Source organism: Embiotoca jacksoni, unplaced genomic scaffold (assembly GCF_022577435.1).
Source record: "Embiotoca jacksoni isolate LCO1_2020_lvr unplaced genomic scaffold, fEmbJac1.0.p SCAF_23, whole genome shotgun sequence".
Lineage (NCBI taxonomy): Eukaryota > Metazoa > Chordata > Actinopteri > Embiotocidae > Embiotoca > Embiotoca jacksoni.
This window is the reverse complement of record NW_027185374.1, coordinates 3165261-3183426: the sequence shown is the minus strand read 5'-3', so window position 1 is coordinate 3183426 and position 18166 is coordinate 3165261. Positions and strand designations below refer to the sequence as shown.

At 42.3% G+C, this 18166-nt stretch overlaps 1 protein-coding gene across 1 annotated transcript in view; it reads right to left on the bottom strand.

The window, feature by feature from the left end:
• LOC138203425 (protein EFR3 homolog B) overlaps positions 1–18166 on the bottom strand; it is a 28409-nt gene continuing 10243 nt past the window's right edge. The window contains exons 3-23 of the mRNA XM_069158264.1: positions 16822–16949; positions 16357–16507; positions 13738–13859; positions 13229–13378; positions 9713–9847; positions 8148–8226; positions 7541–7676; positions 7259–7420; positions 6912–7023; positions 6666–6717; positions 5455–5627; positions 5284–5359; positions 4964–5125; positions 4547–4678; positions 4395–4462; positions 4125–4252; positions 3382–3473; positions 3213–3261; positions 2756–2862; positions 2607–2656; positions 1–2443 (exon numbers count right to left, since the gene is read on the bottom strand). Coding sequence (XP_069014365.1) covers positions 2338–2443; positions 2607–2656; positions 2756–2862; positions 3213–3261; positions 3382–3473; positions 4125–4252; positions 4395–4462; positions 4547–4678; positions 4964–5125; positions 5284–5359; positions 5455–5627; positions 6666–6717; positions 6912–7023; positions 7259–7420; positions 7541–7676; positions 8148–8226; positions 9713–9847; positions 13229–13378; positions 13738–13859; positions 16357–16507; positions 16822–16949 — 2370 coding nt within the window. The 3' untranslated portion in view covers positions 1–2337. The remainder of the gene's footprint in view (positions 2444–2606; positions 2657–2755; positions 2863–3212; positions 3262–3381; positions 3474–4124; positions 4253–4394; positions 4463–4546; positions 4679–4963; positions 5126–5283; positions 5360–5454; positions 5628–6665; positions 6718–6911; positions 7024–7258; positions 7421–7540; positions 7677–8147; positions 8227–9712; positions 9848–13228; positions 13379–13737; positions 13860–16356; positions 16508–16821; positions 16950–18166) is intronic.

The following is an 18166-nucleotide window of genomic DNA, read 5'->3' as shown; positions in this document are numbered from 1 at the left end:
TTCATAGTTACAGATAAATTTATTGTACAACACAGCAACATCACTAGCATGCAAAGTCAGGTATGACACGCGTAAGGCATTTCCTCCATGTAAAAGCTGCCTTTGTCACTAGGTAATCCCGTTTTTTTTTTTTTTTAATAAAGTGCAAAGTTCACAGAATGAATAGATTTGACCCACACCACTACATTGTAAACAGATCTATTAACCAAACATGTAATGACAAAAAGGAAGTTTGGATTACCGTCAGTTAATATTACTTTTACACAATGCGATGACGACACGCAAGACGGACAGACTTTACAGGTCTTCACTGCCAAGTTCAAGATGTTGAAAAGACAATTCTACAAGTTGTCACTGGAAGGTTTAGACAGCTGCACATTGCTCTGAAATAGCTTGTTCTTCATTAACACGGTGGGGGGGAAGAGTCACTGGACTGAACTGTAAACTGCGTCTCAAGAGTTTGGTTCTTGGGTGATGATGATGATAAGGACACATGGACGGACACGCTCACTCACGCACTGATAAAAAGAGTAAACATGAACAGGACTATCTGATACAGGAATATTCATACGGAGGACACTACAGTGTAAAAAAAAATTTAAAAAAAAAAATGAGAAAACCAAACACTGGACTGCAGCACACATGACAACCAGGGGACAAACCAGACGCCACCGTCCACGTTAAACGAGATGGCTGCAACACGTCGAGACGTCCGATGCGGTTCATTCACAGAAGCGCAGTGGAGGAAGGGGTGGGTGGCTTCTTAAAAAAAAAAAAAGAGTCACAAAACCGAACCAATCACAGCACCACAACAATTTAAGACGGCACAAAATCATCTGCAACCTTCAGTCGGACCGTGTCAGCCAGGCTCGTGCCAAATTATTGCCATTATACTTTTGTTTTTACACTTGCGTGTGTACGCGCACACAAAATGGCTTTTAGACTTCTTCGGGTGTTGCGGAGAAAGATGCGCTGCTCTGGAGGCAGCATGGCAGAGTGCAGGACCGAGGACACGATGGGACCGAGGACACGATGGGAACGACACAAGTCAGGGCGACGGGGCTGAAACCTGTTTTCAAACGCGAAATGAAGTTGAAAATCATTTGAAAACCTGTTTTTCTTGGAACAGTTTAATTAAGATGGGTTCATAAGTACTTCATCAGTGTGATCCGCTGCCCTCAAGATGATGCAAATTTATAGTGTGGGCTGTTCAGACATTTTGATTTCATGTGTTGCTGGTTACTTAACGACACGTATCTGGATACTCCCTTATCTATGGACACAACCAGTGCAGCGGCAGTCTAAAATTAGAATATACAATATATATATATACACACACAAAAACATCCCTACTCTGTACATCGGCTTAAAGATTTATATATTTCTCTGTATATACACATTTATATGGGAAGGAGAAAAATATAAATTAATAATTTGTCTAGTGTTGGAACTGGTAAGCACTGCAGTAAACACTCGAGAAGTTTAGTGTGGTCACAACTTTGTGTGTTTTTAGGTATGTTTTAACTAGCAGTTATGTTTTAGATAAACCACAACTACAAACAAAAGAGACACATATTTTAAATGATGTGGAAGAAAAAGCACTTCTGGCCAATACAAAGAAGGCAAAACAAAACTACAGCGAAGCATTAAACACTGAAGACATGCTCAAGAGCTGCGTAACATGGGAGATGGGTAGGAATAACTTGTATCTATTGATCAAACATACACAAACAATACACTGTCAAGTAAATTAAAATGCCTCAAACACTCTTCCTGGCCATCGAGTCAATAAAAAAATGAAATGCCAAGAGAAATAAGCGCAATTCGTCGATCTAATTTTGTGATTAAAGGTTGTTATGGCACCCTGTATGGACAAACAAGTCAAAAGAAGAATGACAATTCGGTGTCATGAAACATGTCCAGTTACGGGGCATGCAACGGCTTCGATTCACTCTAAAGACGACAAAATAACTTTCAGACTGTCACAAATCTCTTCCTCACATTCTTGGCAAGTTCTAACGTGAAAATCCAACCAGTGGAGTTTCTACAGACATCCGAGGAGAAGTGAAAGATGCCAGTCTGTTTTACTAGTGCTTTAATTGATTATTAGCCAGTTAGTTTTGGTTGCTATCGAAGGGTAAAAGAGAATCTCAGCTAAGTTCATGAAGAAGTGGCTTGTTCTTTAGTTGCGGCTGAGTTTGTTCCACATGCGCGGCGGTTGTTTGATTCCACGGTCAAGATGACTTTACAGTGAGTTTCGGCTGTCCCTCTCCAAATCCCTTTCCTGTCCTCAAAAGGTTAAACACAGTTTCGTAACATCGCTGTCGACTTTGTGGTTCAGTACACACAAAGGTCGGGAAACTTCATCTCGTAAATCGGCACAGATCGACTCTGGCTCTGGCCGTAACCTGACGAAATGGTTCCGGAGGGGCTGGGAGGCGGTCTGAACAGGAAGAGGAACAAAACACAGCAGTCGTTATCGCCGTGAGTCAACGCCATCGTCAGGATCGTTACCTGGTTAGCCAGGATCACTGCCATCAATGTCAGAATCGACCTTTAGAAAAGCTGCTTAGACACTTTAAACATGTTTAAGCTTTCTCACTTACCTGATTGTGATCTCAAAGATCTGATTTAGTTTGCTCTGCAGTAGTGTGGCCTAGACAGGACAAAACTCATTAATAACAATTCATCCAAGACCGGAACAATAAACTGAACGTAGACACACACACAAAAAAAGAAGCTGTTTTTATTGTACCCTGGCACCGCAGTGGGCAGCTATCTCCTCAAAGGGGGCCTTCTGGAACTTCTCCACCACTTGTCTCCTCCGCTCCCTCTCCTGCTCCTCCATACCCACACTGTCCACTAGAGGGACACACAAACAGTATAAATGTGCTATGTGCATTATATCGAATGTTGAAAGAGGAAACTTGACGTTAGTACTCGAGAAATTCCTCATACAGCTGTGAAAAAAACAACAACAACAACAACTCACACCTCTGAATTTTGTTTGTTTTCCTATAATCATGCTTTGGCAGCTTATTTCCAAAGTTCATTTGGGTCAGAAATGTAAAAAAAAAAGTTACCCAAACTGACATGTTAGGTTCATTTCATTGCTTTTTTTTTCCTGACGTAGAACGGTTTATACAACAAATGCAGTGTGCAAGTTCATAAATAATTGTAATCTATGAAAGTTGATAAAAGAGCAAACATACCGATGGCATTTTTCAGGGTTTCAAATGTGATCTCCTCTGCCGGCGTCCTCTGCAGAACAGAACAAGACAAAAATATTGTGAAGTGTGAGCTGAGAAGCTCTCGGCTGAAGATTTCCTAAAAGGAAGCATTTATGAGTTCTTGACTGTGAGACTGTTGTAAATCCTTTACCTCCTCTTTTTCTGGACTGTTCCTGGACTCGACCTCCACCTGAAGTGAGATGGTCTCCCCGATGCTCTTTCTCTTGGACAGACGGTCCTCATCTGGAAGCAGAGGGTGGATATTTTTTTTTTTTATGCATTTATTGAATATGTAAAAGTGGAGGAAACGCAAGACTTTGACAGTTTAATAACTTTGCAGCAATTTGATAACAGGAACTTTACACAGGGACTGGGGTCCAAATCAAGTTCCAACTAGATTAATTTAACTCCCAAAAAGTCCCTGCTTGGAGATAAGTACCGTAGGTGGGCGGGGCTTGCAGTGCAGAACATGTCTGATTGGTTGACTACTTGAAGCATTTTTTTTTCGTCAACTGCCATTATAAAAAATCTGCAGCTGCAAAGCAGTTTGTTTTTAATCGATTGTGTTTGGAAAAAAATGAATCTACAAAAGAAAGTGTTGTGCCTTATGGATCATTTACTATGAGGTTGAAATCCAGCGGGAATTAGAAACAGTAATCCACAAAGACGAGACGAACGCCATTACAACTCAGAAGAAGACGAACAGACATCAGTGGACTAACTTGACAACTCTTTGTGGGCTTTAAGACCGCCACGGAAAAGCAGTTCCTGGAAAAGTATTTTCAGGTACTTTGGGTGGAAACGCGTCCATTCATATAGAAGGTTCCAGGAGAGTAACTCAGGTCAGCATTTCCACTCAAGCTTTGGCCCCCGGACTAGTTATGGGCTCCTTACCAGTAAACTGTGGGATGTAAGGCGTAGCCAGTCTCTCTGTGTTATAACCACTTCCTCCGAGCACCTCGGTGATCTTTGACTGAAGGAACAGAACATCCCCTTCCACCTTCTCCAATGAAGAAGGCAACCTGGGAATAAAGAGGGAACCCTGAGTGCTTTTTTTTTTGTAGTAGATTGAAATCAATTACCACTTGTATTGTGCATTTAAACATCAAATTTAACACTTGTATGGTTTAGGAGAGAAAGCTGTTGAATGCAGCTGGTACGTACTTAGGAGTATCAATAAAGATGTCCTCAGGCAAAAGGAAAGGGTTTTTTTTCTGTCTCACCTCAATTACCTGAAGGGCACAGGAAGAAAAAGCACATTGTTAATAGCACTCACACACACAAATACAGTCACACAAAGAGGCCCGGACACACACCTCGTGTATGTGCTGGCAGAAGGCTGGGACGGTGGTGAGCTGGCAGATGAGGTTGAGGTAGGCAGCGGCAAGGGCATGAACAGCACAGCGGTTGTAAACAGGCATCGCCTCATCGGTGGACAGAGCCAGGTCCTGCACAAGACACAGAGAGACATCAGCAGCGACCCTCGAACTAAGAAACAGTCCGTCTGAGGAGGTCTGAGGGATTCACACTTCTTTATTTTATGATCATTTAGTTGCTTTTATTCATTTTTAATACAGGAAACTGTTTCATTTACTTCCTTCGAGGCCGTCTTGTAAAATAGTTTACATGCTACTATTAAAGATATTTATCATCACAGAATAAGAAGGGAGGTAGACTGTCTTTCCAAACTAAATAATAAACTGGTACACGACAGCATGCATGTGTAGTCAAACCTGCAAGGCAAGAGCCAGGCGAATGAGGTCCACCACCACCTCTTCGTTTGCCAGCTCCACGCTGAGAAGACCTAACAGAGCGAAGAGCGTCTCATAGTGCAGCCGACCGCTGCTCTGCTCCTTACAGCCCAAGTAGATGTGTCGGTACAGCTGCTGGCCGTGCTGTGAGGGAAGGACGACAAAGGCGAGAGACAGACGGTCACAAAGACGACTCCAGATTTAAAATATGAACTTTAGTTATGCGCAAAAGTACGACAACATTTCGACACAGGAAAAGCGGAGAGATAATGACAACAACAGATGTTGAGACGAAGGTGCACCTTTTTCATGAACAAATTGTCCTGTCTGGAGCACTTGTCAACTTTGAGCTTCAGCACAGAGATGTCCGAGATGATGCTGCACAAGAAGGCCAAAAGAGACACAAACTGTGAACTGCAGCTGAAGCACAGGCTGGGAAGTCAAACCATGCTCCTGCATACACAAACACACACCTTATGTTGGAGAACTTGGGCGTGTTGTCGTGCCTGTCAATGAGACTGAGAAGGATTTGGAGCACGAGCAGTCGAAGCTCTGGATCCTCGGTTAGAGAGAAGGACAGCAGCGGTTCCAAGAAAGAGCTGGGCAGTGCGGTCAGCATGTTGGTGGTCTGGAAACCTGCCGTCACCTGAGAGATTGGCAATTAAAAACCAGTCTAGCATGCAATAAAAAAAAACATTTTTTTCTTGCATTTGCCAGTTAAAATTAGATTGCGCAAAGTGAGTTCTTGTCTTGTGACTTTCCACTTTTCGCCAATGCTGATCGTGGCTGCTCCTGGTTAAGCTGACAAACAGCAGGGCATGTTAGCAAACTCTGGCCTTAATTAAACTTTGCTGTTGTTGGGTTTGTGTTTATCTGTGGGCCTGTGGGGAAACGGGCTCCAGCACAACATCGCTGTCTGCACTGAACCGAAGATTGTTTCTAAAATAAAAGAAGCATCACTGTAACAAAGTTGTACAATTTGGACTCGACACAGATTTAAGTTCATGTTGTTGGAAAATTCGTGAATGATCCTCGACTGACTTCTTCATCTGGAATAGGTTTAACTCAACAGATGTGCCTTGTCGAAAATTAACTAGTGGGATTTCTTCCCTCCCTAATGTGTTTGAGGTCATCAGATAAGTACAGACAAACAACAGTCATGTATTACTGACTGAGCAGCTACTTTCAAATGTACACACATTACATGTTGGCAAACAAGGCTACTTTCTTGTTTAGGAGTGTAGTGTGCCGTAAGGCTAACATTTGTTAGCCGTCGACTGGATAGGAGATTTTCCTAAGCACATATATGTGTTTGGTTATAAACCCTCACTAGAAGAAAAAACATTCCTCAGTGGACAGGAATGTGAAGCAGTGACATGTAGACTACAAGAGTACAGCCAAAGGAGACCTGGTTGGGACAAAAGTATTTACTTAAGGTCTACATGCTGCAATAAAGTGGGACCCAATGCGGCTTTTGAAAGGTTAAGTGTCCCTGTGACTGATGAGCCTGAGAAAACATTTTGTCCGCAGTTTAAATATTATAATTCACAATATTATCTTAACCCCGCTGTTTAGGCGAGGCACCGATGAACGCTGCCACTCTCGTCTGACTGTTTGCATGCCCTGCCCTTAGTGTAAAGCTTTCTGAATTAAAAAATAATATATTAGGAGATGGAAAACTTACCTGAACCAAAGACTTGAGTAACATAATCTGAATCATCCTGGTGCCCTCAGGCCTGGAGATGAAAGACAGAAATGTATCCTTAAAATCACCAACACTCGGATCTAAATGCATTTGTTTACAAAGCACTGTGACACCAGCTGGTGGGCGTGCATGTGTGTGTGTATGTGTGTGTGTGTGTGTGTGTGTGTGTGTGTTTGTGCGTATCCTGGAAGAATGCTGTGACTAAATGCTGGTGGACTAACGTACCCAGAGCCAGTGGCGGGCAGAGCCAGGTGAACTCCAGGAACAGGGATCTTGCCCATGATAAAGAGCATGACCTCTGACCTCTGGTAGGTTGGCAGAGTGTTGGCAAATGAACCTGAAAGTGAGAGAAACCGAAATGGAGAGAGACGTGGGTCAGACAGATAAAAGGAGGGTTTGGAGCAATGGAGGGAGGGGGACATGCGTGGGATTGGAAAAGATTTACTTGTCACAAGAAAGCTTACACATACACGCAGACATGGTAAACAAAAGCACCAAGAGCAGAGCACCCTACACACTCCCCCCACTCTCACTCTCAAACCAAAACAAAGACACTCTGTCCACAGACTCACCGATAGTCCTGATGACGGCCTCCTGCAGCTGCCTCTCCTCGTGAGCTTTGATGATCTTGGTGCCGATGTTGGTGCTGCCGTCATATGAGCCGGTCAGCTCGTAGTCCACACTCAGACGCAGCTGCCGCAGCAGGGTGTTGAACACCTCCAGCACCGTGGGACCTGCAGACACCGTGTTGCTTATGAAGAGATCATTTCATCCCAAATGAAAATCATCTGATGTGTCATGTCTGAACGTGCACATATCTCTTGTCTGAATGTGTGTGTGTGCATGTAACTGACCTACAGAACCGCTGGCTGCAATGGCGGCTGCCTCCAGCAAGACTTCTACGATCCCAGCACGCACTGTGGCCGAGTTCTTGCTGTTAGCATCCAGGTGACCGAGAAGTTGCTGAATTACCAGGTGAGAGTGCTGGGACTGGGGGGGGAAGCAAAGAAAGAACGACTGAATGAAACAAGAACAATAAAAAAGAGGAAAAAGAGAGAAGGGAGAAAAGTGGTAGAAAACTGTAAAGTTACAGGAAGCAAACTAGAAACTGTCGACAGAAGATAAAGCACTTCACTGACTTTGCATTTTTCATTCAGGTCCAAAATGAGCCATAGCTGCGAGGAAAATGTATGATGCCTAAATGGATTGTGTAAGCAACTTTCATTTTCTGAACTAATTGTGGGTATAAATCAGTGCAAACTCCATGAATATTGGAGCATGTTCCTACTTTACATCCCTAAAGCGTGTAATAACCACTTGCAAAGATAAAAAAAAAAAACATGGTGCTGTGCAAATCACAGGAGTCCATTCGGACCTGGAGATGAGGTCAGCAGCGGTGATAGAGAGAGAAAAGGGGTGAAGGAAAGGTTGTGCAAGATATAATTGTGCTTTATCACTCACCTGGATGGAGTACATGATGATTTTGAAGCAACGCACCGCAAAGGTCTTTCCCTCCCATAGAGAGTGGTTATCTAAGTGCCTGAGGGACCACAGACAGACAGACAGAGAGAGAGAGAGAGAGAGAGACAGCAAGGACAGGGAGGATGTAATTATACAGCAGCATGAGTGATGGAGAGCAGTAAAATAAGTGAACACATTTATCTCAATCTGATGTTGATGCAAAATGCAAAAAGTGCAATAAAATAGCCCAAAAAAACCTAATCAATGCAAATGATTAGGATCCCTCAGGCGTGATTAAGGTCATTACTACTGAACAGATGTTCTTCCTGCAAAGTCCTGCACTCCTTATGTAAATACAGACAGAGGCGCAGCGATCGAGGGAGATAAACGACTAAAGCATGAAACGGAGACAGTGATAGACGGCCAAGAGCTGCTCTCACACAGGACATAAGTACTGCAACGAATTGAAGGCAAAATTGAGAGAAAATGGATGGATCAAGAGTGTTCAAAAGAAATATACGTTTGATATATAACCGCACAGGGAAATGGTAAGTAGGGAGTAGCAGTGGAAATAAATCAATAAAGACTTTACAGACTCAAAAGTCTGAAATTATCAAAGTCCAACAACCCAATCGTTTATATAAAATGTGTTTGAGAAAACCTAATTTTAATGTCTTATTTTTCTGGCATTGTTACTTTATGTTAACTTTAAAATGTGGCTGTCAATACACAGTATAGGTGACCAAGTTTAGTTGTACCTGAAAGCCCCTGAAATATCATGACTGGTCGCTAGTGTATCACTCAGCACATCGATTAACTCATTACGTTTCACCTGAAAAATGAACATTTAAGGTGCCACTTCTATCACGCCATCAAACCACCAACTTGACTCCGAAATAAAGCAGGAACAATCACTGACTGTAGCTGAGATGCAGGGGAATCATGCCAAGAGGGATAAAAGACAGATGGACTTAAAACAGAGTGAACAGCTAAGAGAGCTAAGGAAGACACAGGCACATGCAGTAGAGGGAAAACAGATTAAATACAATATTCTTGGAGGAACAGCAGCGCTGGATTAACTTAAATAAGGAGGGAGAGAAGGAAAAAAAAAAAAGATGCGGAGGCAGAAGACCAAAAGAAAAATGCTTAACAGAGCTAAACCAAAACAAAACAGAAATAACATCAAACGCATGAAAATGTTGCGGAAAAGCAGGAAATCAGCAACGTCTTGCCAGAAAAGAACTGTAACTTCAACGCGATCAAGGCAGAACGCAGCATAAAGCGGTACAATACAACTTAAATGCTCCATCTTCGAATCATGCATGCTAGTCAAGAACAACAACATAACCTTGTGTTGACCTTGTCACGCCCCTTGTGGGCCAATCAGTGTGAAGCTAGAAATGCTGCAGCAGAGCCCTAAGAGGCAGCTTTCCTTCAGGTTTGGTCAATATTTAAAAAAAAACCAACAACCCAACAACAACAACAACAACAACAGCAGCGCACAGGAACACATCACAGACAGAGGGCAGGTCTCATAAATAAAAGAGTTTGCAGAGGTGTCTCACATCAGCACGGGCGTGACGGCGTTCTTGATGTTGCCATAGGCAGCTCGTCCCAGCAGCTCCCTGAAGCAGCGCTCCGTCAGATCCACCGGGCTTTCCTTCTCCTTCTCCGATGCCTGCAGCGGAGACGGAGAGCGGCTGGTGGGGAGAGATGCAGGTGGGGAAGCAAGAAAGAAGGAGAGGGAGGAGGAGGAGGGAGGAGGGCGAGGGAGGGGGCGAGGGCGAGGGAGAGGGAGGCAAATTGGGAGGGTGCAGATGGCGAGAGAGGAATCGGAGAGAGGAGGCAAAGGTTTGAAATCAACTTGACTGAATAACAAACACTATAGCTCACAAAAACACTCCCTGCATCGCTGTGTGACTGCAGTCTCCGCTGCCCCTGAAGTGACTTCAGCCTCTGCGGTTTGTCTGCAGTAAACATTAAGTGACAGTATTAGCCGTCCTGTGGATGTGTGCATTTTATAGATTGCACATCTGTTATGACTATGGGGAGGGTGGATTAAATTAGCGTGTTTAAATTAGCATACGTGTCCAAGTGTGTGTTGGCAGCGCACCCACATAGCGTCCGGCCTTTTTTTTGTTCTCATGCATAGTTAAAAACATCTGCCACAACTCTATCTTGGTCATGACTAGCCCCGGGTAGCCCACCAATGATGACATTATTTATTAACAGCCTGACTCTTTCATCTCATCTCCTGCTGCTGTTGCTGTGGAGGAAATGTGAAATCCTGCCTCTTAATGGCACCTCAAATCCAAAAACAGCCAAAAATCAAGAAAAAAAAAATACACTGAATTGCCAACACTGGGGTCAAATGTTTAAAAACATTTTTGATGTGGTATTTGCTTTGGAAAAGTTTGGTTCGAACATCCTGTTGTTGACATTTTTTGTTTAGTTTTCTAGCTGAAAAGGATATTTCTATTTTAACCTGCACATTTTTCAGTTTGGTCTGAACCATAATAGAAGTGAAAGGTTCCTTAGAGGCTGTTCCCATTTGGCCACTTCAATCAGGACATGTGACCTGGCCGTGATCTGACCATAAGTGGCCAGCAAAAGTACAGGCGGAAACACACACAGGAAGCATCGAGCTCTGATCTGTTCACGCCACATTCGGAGGTGGACTGAACGGATCAGAGCTCAATGCATCCACCGGTACTTTTGCTGGCCACTTGTGGTCCGATCACGGCCAGGTCACACGTGTCTGAATTGAAGTAGCCAAATGGGAACAGCCTCTTAGACCACTGGAACAAGATTTTGACCGACCAAAAGAGATGGTCTCAGTTGGGATCAAACTGATCGACTGTTTGGTTCGTTTGCAGTGTGGAAACACTTTTGCGACGATTCAGACAAAATTACAGGAAGTTAAGGCAGGCTTTGGTCCCTCATTAAAAAACAGAAGAAAAAGAACTGGAAAAGAAGTATAAGTGAGCTGCGGGGAGAAGAGGAAACAAAGTATTTAATAGTCAACTTTACAAAAAAAAGCATAAAAATGCCAAGATTTTCAACTTATTTTTTTTTTTTTTTTAGAAAAGTAGGTTCTCGTAGTAATACCATAATAATAATAATAATAATAATAATAATAATAATAATAATAATAATAATGTTAATAGTATAAAGGCAACAAAATGAATCCATTTATTGATTTAACTTCATTCAAATGGAAAAGTCCAAAGTGACAACACGCCGACGTCAGACACGCGCCCAGACAGACCAATCAATGCCGAGTATAAAGAGACACAGCTCATAAAAATGCTAAATCATTTAAGTTTTTCTGAGGCAATGTCTTGGGGAACAAAAAGCCTTTGGTGACAACTTCATGTCATTAAAAACAATCATGTCAGTTATTGTTCTTGAAGTATAGCACACAAAAGTGAGACCAGAAAAAACTTCTGTTCTCTCCAGATATAAACTTTCTACAGAAGTTCGTCCCATCTGTCACAAGGTTGACTTAAGTTGATCTTTAAATAAATTGGAGCATGGGTATTATTAGAGTAAGAACACACACATTGAGTGAGGTAATTAGACTCTGTACTGACTGCTGTGTAATGACAAGCTAGACTCGCTGTGAGGAGGAAATGGGGATGCACAGCAGGGGCAGGATTCATAACACACAGAGCAGAGGGAAGCAGAGCGGGAAATGTGACTCCCTGTTGGATTGTGTCAGTTTGTCTCTGACTCTCTTTCGATAACCTTCCCATTCCTATCACTCTAATTTCTATTATCTATTCCCCTTCCGATCTCCCAGTGATCCTCTCGCTGCCCTTCCCCTTTTGCTCCCGTAACCTTCAGATCTCGGCGTTGACGTCAAAGTGAATCTCAGCATGTGGAATACTGCCAAGAGAAGGAGGCTCTACACTCTGCAGACTCACTCACATGCTGGCATCCTGTAGCTCGGAGATTTTACTCTCCATCCATCGCACCGTTTCTGTCCACGCTTCCCCCTTTCATGCTTTTCTCATTCCGTTTTTGTCTTTAACTCCTGGTTTCTTTGTTCTTGGATGCTGCTGGTGGGTTAACAGATGCCCATAAGGGGAACAGAGCTGTCAGCAGCTTCACTCAGTGAGGATGATGATGATGAATGACATGCGTGACGACTGACTAGACTGCCAGGACAAATATGGCCCAAAGTGACACAAACTGCGCCAGTCGGCTACAAAATAACGAGTGACCGAGGCGCGGCAGGTCAACACCGAGCAGTTTTGGGTCATCAACTTTCTCCCCACATGTTAGATGGCACTGTGTGAGTTTTTTTGTTTAGACACATCACATGTCATAGCAGAAATAGAATAACACAAATACATCTGTGTTATGGCTACAAAAACCTGCATTTTTGTCAAATAGTTTTGACATTTTGTTCAGTCAGCTATCCAGAGTGTGAAAGTGTTTGAGTTAACTCCTGACAGGAGTTAGCTAAAATGCATTGTTGACAATTCACAATGCTTTTTGAACAGCTGTCTGTTAATGCACATCAGCTCTATGTCCACGGAAAAGATCTCAAAGAGAAGAACTGATCCCTCTGTGACACAAGGGGTTTCTGCATCTGACACAGTGTGCTATAAAGCAGTGCAGCGTACAATGAAATCAGTTACAGGTCTTGGCTCCTCCAACAGAAAAGTGATCCAACCCTTAACAATATAAGCCTCGAAGAATGGATGAGAACAGAACATAATAAAGTGGCCTGCTATGAGTCCTGATCTTAATCCAATTGAACATCTATGGAGAGAGTTGAAACTCAGAGCTGAGAAGAGGCACCCAGCAGTTTTTTCCAAGAAGAGTGAACCGAACTAATACTTGAAAAGTCAAGAGGTCTCACTAAGAGCTACAGAAAGAGGTTCAGATCAGAGATTCCCTTGAAAAGAGTGTGCTGCAAAATATCAGGTTGCCATTTTTATTTGTTACACGACTCATGTCACACTGACAATCAAAAGCAACACGTCTGTTCTTTTAAATACCTAATAGACAATGGTAGGCCTCTTTGCAAACAGAAAATGGAAGAGAATAATATTTTCCTCTTGTGCACTGACCTTTCTGTGTGCTCTCTACTCTGCAGGTTGAACAGCAGAGAGGGGACGATCTTGTCCATGTGCTGAGGGTCCCAGATATTGGCCTGCAGCTCATCGTTCACAGTCTTCCTCACCACACCCTGCAGACCCTTGATACCTGCCATGCGGATCCTGGAGGCAACAACCACACAAACAGACATAAGAAATCATATGACTAAAAGCTCAGACTATAAATATATGACTATAATTAGCACATTCTATTTGTATATAGCTTTTTGCTGGTATCCCTTGGTTGTTATCTTTTCATGGCTATATTTGACTTGTCAAAAGATGTCACTTTGTCTATTTTTAGTAATTAAAAATGGTGACTTAAGGTGAGAAGCTCTTTTTTCATGGATTTGTAAGAGTATATTCAAAAAAGATGTCCAGTTATAGTTGAAGTCTAAAAAAAAAACACTTCTTAAGGAATCTAAAAACAGCAGTCACTTACTAATTCTGTCTCCGGTGTAATCAAGCATCTGTCCACTTACTTGGTGCGGATGTCTGGGTCCTCATAGCTTGAATGGCACATCTCACTGAAGCGTGACACAAAAAAGTCATAACTGCGGTGGTACGACGGCGTATCTTCTTCTATGTTGGCAAACTTCACAAACTGACGAGGGAAAAAGAGAGAAAAAAATACGTTTATGTCAACCAGAACCTCTACAGCTCGAGAGACACACAGTAATAAGTCAACTCCTCAAAAGCCCAAGATTATTAAGGGTTTATTTTGATTTGATTGAACACACTTCTGTGAAGTAGCTTTAAATAGCTCCTAAATTTAAGTCAAACTGGAGCTCCATAACATCTCATTAGGAGTGGAAAATACAGGGCAGTGGGGGGTTCTCTCCCGCTGGGCCGCAAAATGTCACCATATAAACAGGCTGACATTCAGCTTCACATCACTCCCCTATTAATAAATTATAAACTGGATTTCTTTGAAATGAAGTTGGATCATTATACTACCCGAAGCAAGAATTATATCACGAGCAGTCAGTGAAGTAAATGGTAATTATAGCAGCTACGTAAACTCCCATTCAAAAATACAGGCTCGATAAGTGCAGTAACACAAAGGAGCAGAGTTTATGTAGAAAATAAACATCTAAAGAAGTCTGTGGTGATTTCTCCCCCTACCCCCCGTTTATAAAATGAGTCTTTGGAGAGGTTTTAAAATTAAATTAAGTATCCTTGAGCAAATCAAATGAAGTGTGTCTGTAAATGCTTCTGTAAAGCTGCTCAGCTTCAGCAGCAATTTACTGCCGCAGCTGATACCTGGAAGCAGCCCAACATTTACTGCCAGTAATATTGGGCAGCCTCCAGGTATTAATGTATCAACTCTGTGTCTGCTGAAATAGACTGTAGATCAGATTGAAAGCTTTAAGAATAGTGTCTAAAACCACCGATAATAGAGAGAGACTATAAAGGTTTTTGATCTAATCACGGGCTACAGCAGGAGGAACAAACCCCCGCCGCTGGTCTTCTCCATCACAGAGCAATCCATAAAAGTAACAGCAGGTTGACGGAAACAACAACTCAGGGGCTGAGAGGAAGTGAAAGGTTTCAGGTCAGTGAAACAGAGTGTAAGAGAACCTGGCCAGGTGTGAGTCCAGTTGCGATAACCTCTCAAATCCTTACCCTTCACCTCTCTTTTGTCTGCCTTGAAAGTAAATGTGAGTATTTTCTGTAGTAGAGGCTTAAGTAATGTAGTTCACAGTTTGGGCACAGGGTGTCACTTTCGTGCCGTACAGGATATACTGTAGTAAGAACTGAAGAATCAGGTGGCAAACTCTGTCATAAATGGAAGAGACAAACAGTTTTGGTGCATCATGCCCGAGTAAACGATACGGAGATAAGAAGAAACTGCTGTAAATGACTCTTGAATAATCTATTGAAGATCTTTGTGCTGTAACAAATAAATATATCACGTAAAGGCAGAAGAAGAAATGTTTGGACTGCACTTGTTTGATTAGACGCGCGGCATGTTGTGTTACGGTGGATCCATCGTTTACAAGCAGCCATTCGGCAGTTAAAGTTCAGGCCTCAATGTATGTATGCACTGAATAATTGCAGCAAAACACAAGCCCTCTGAATGCAAAGATTTAAATATGCACATATGGCAAAATGCCTTTAATACAGATTCACTCACAGCAGGAAGCTTGTGAGTGAGAAGACGGCATGTCTCGTCAGTCTGTATAGATGACTGCAGAGCTTTTGCCCGTGTAGTCAGCGGCTAATCTGATTTCCTTTATGTGTCCTCTGCTGACCCGGCTGACCGGCCGATAGCTGCTTCCCACTCACTCATACTCATGATACTCATCACCCTCTCTGCCCACCGCTCTTATGCTTTGATCCTCCTGAAATACTAACACCGTACCCCTCCCAAGGTTAAAATTCCTGACTCTGTGCCATCGCATCTGGGAAGTAAATGCGCCCTGTCAACTTTTGATTGGATAATTCCTCTAAATCCAGTCAAATGGGTAGAATTTGATGCAGCAGAAAAGCTCAGAAACTAAGATACATTAGCGACCCACATGAGTGGGGAGGTGTGTGTGTGTGTGTGTGTGTGTGTGTGTGTGTGTGTGTGTGTGTGTGTGTGTGTGTGTGTGTGTGTGTGTGTGTGTGTGTGTGTGCGTGTGTGGGGTTATCTTAGATTCATATCATAAAACAAGTCTTATTTCCTCAATGACTCTTCTGACCAAAATAATAGATAGCGGAGCAAGTTTTTTTGCTTAATAACTTATTTTTACATTAAAAAAAAAACTGTCTGCATATACACTGCAACTATACATCCTTCAGAAAACAATGTACTGCAGACATCAAGGGAAGCAAAGGTGCATTTTCTCTCTCCCTGGACGCAACAACTAACTTCCAACAACCTCGCACTACTTGATCATTGCAGTCACTTATTACAAGAGTGTAATTTTGTTTAAGATAGATATTTCTCACTGCACTTATTAAAAAAAAAAGAAAATGCTCATTATAGAAGGAAAGGAGCTACCAGATAAAGTCTATGTGCATGCAGGCTTTTCTGGTTTAGTTGTTTCATCGCTGCAAAAATATAAAACAAGTTGGCGACTCTTCAAACGAGTAATATAATCCTGAAAACTCACCGAGTTGGTTCCGAGGATCTGCAGGCTGGGCTTGTCTGACTCCAGCAGCTTGCGCACCATCTTTAAAAAGCTCTCCACAAACAGGTTGATGCTCTGGCAGTGACAAGCCATCAGCAGCTGGTCCAGGGCTTCCATGGCTATGCACACATACCTGAGCAGCAAATAATAGAAAGAGAGGGACACTGTTAACACTGTAGGAAAACAGAATTAATGTCTGGAAGAGATCAACATACGATAAACACTGCCAGACACACTCTGGAGACTTACATATTGAACATATTTCAGCTGGACTTCATCTTTATCTATTCATCTTTAAGCTTTAACTGTGCCGAATTAAAGTCAGTTAAGTTATTGCGGGGCTGAGCATAAAGACACAAAATATGCAGACAGTATTTGTATGGGGCGGAGACAACTGAAATGGTTTTTTTTAACAGACTATTTTGAATGGCAACAGCTGAAGCTCACCCGTATCTATGTCGAGCCACATCCCTTGACAGTCTCTCGGACAGGTAGGCTCCGATACGGTCCAGCTTCTCTGGAGCTGACAAGGCGTAGAATGTCAGCTTCTCCATGTTGGCCTTGACTAGCCCATCCTAGGAGGGAGGGAGGGAGGGAGGACAAGATGAGGAGAGAGAATATAGGAAAACTTTGGGTTTCATTCACCTGTTTGTTTTAATATGTTAAAGGAGCAGTTTACACAAAATACAAATGTTGTCACTCTCAGGTGAGAGGAGATGTGGTTAGTATGTCCACTGATGGGCTGACAATGTTACTGACAAAGGGGTAGACAGGTAATAAATTAATCCAGCTTTCATGCGAGAGTATGTGCACTAAAGTTTGCACCACTTCTCAACCTCAAACCCCAAAATGGAGGAGGATATCTAGATCACCAAGTCTCCCCTCCTACTTTCCCCCTTGACCTACTTCACTGCTCTTCGGTTTGGTCAGAGGGACGAGAGAGCTAAAAACATCTACAGTCCCCATTTACATTCAGACAAGAACCGAAACGGGCTGTCGCACTCCCAAAAAGACAAAAAGAAAGGTAACAAACACTGTATTATACACACTGTATATTACACATGGTTAGTTATCAGATAAGACTGCAATGCTATACACTCCCAAGTGCTATGTACATACAGGAGCTATGAAAGGCAAAAGGACTCTAAATAGACTTAAAAAATATGATGCATGACTAGATTATCATTCATTATTTTACCTGAAAAAAAACAGCACAGCAAAACGACTTAAAGATAGAAAAGGCAAACTGCTCACTCTTAGCAATTAGCTAGGAATAAGTATGTTTTCTGACCAAAGGGCATTTTCAGAGCAGACATTTGGATTTTAAACAGACATTTGGGATTTGTAAAAAAAAAAAAAAGTGTTACTAATAACGTGGATGATAAATCAATTATATTTAAGTGCCCCAGCAACACATGACAGAGTGTCATTGACCCGGCATGCACAATAACTGGAGCGATCACTTTTTGAAGTAGATATACCCGTGTTTCTTCAACTGTGACATGTCATAATGTAATGAAAAAGACCATACATGAAGGATGGTTTGATAACCACCTGCATAATGTTTTACTGTGGCATTCATGGCTACGAGTCCATAGCATCAATTAGTTTTACACAGCAGATATCATGACATGTCATAGCAGAAAAAGCACAAGGTGCAATGAATACCATTAACAATTACTGCTTTAACTTCAAATGTTCTAGTTCCAGGTCTGTGTTGCTAACTGGCATGTCTTTCTGATATATGGAATATTTGTAATCAACTCTGTGTAATATATACAGTGTATATAAA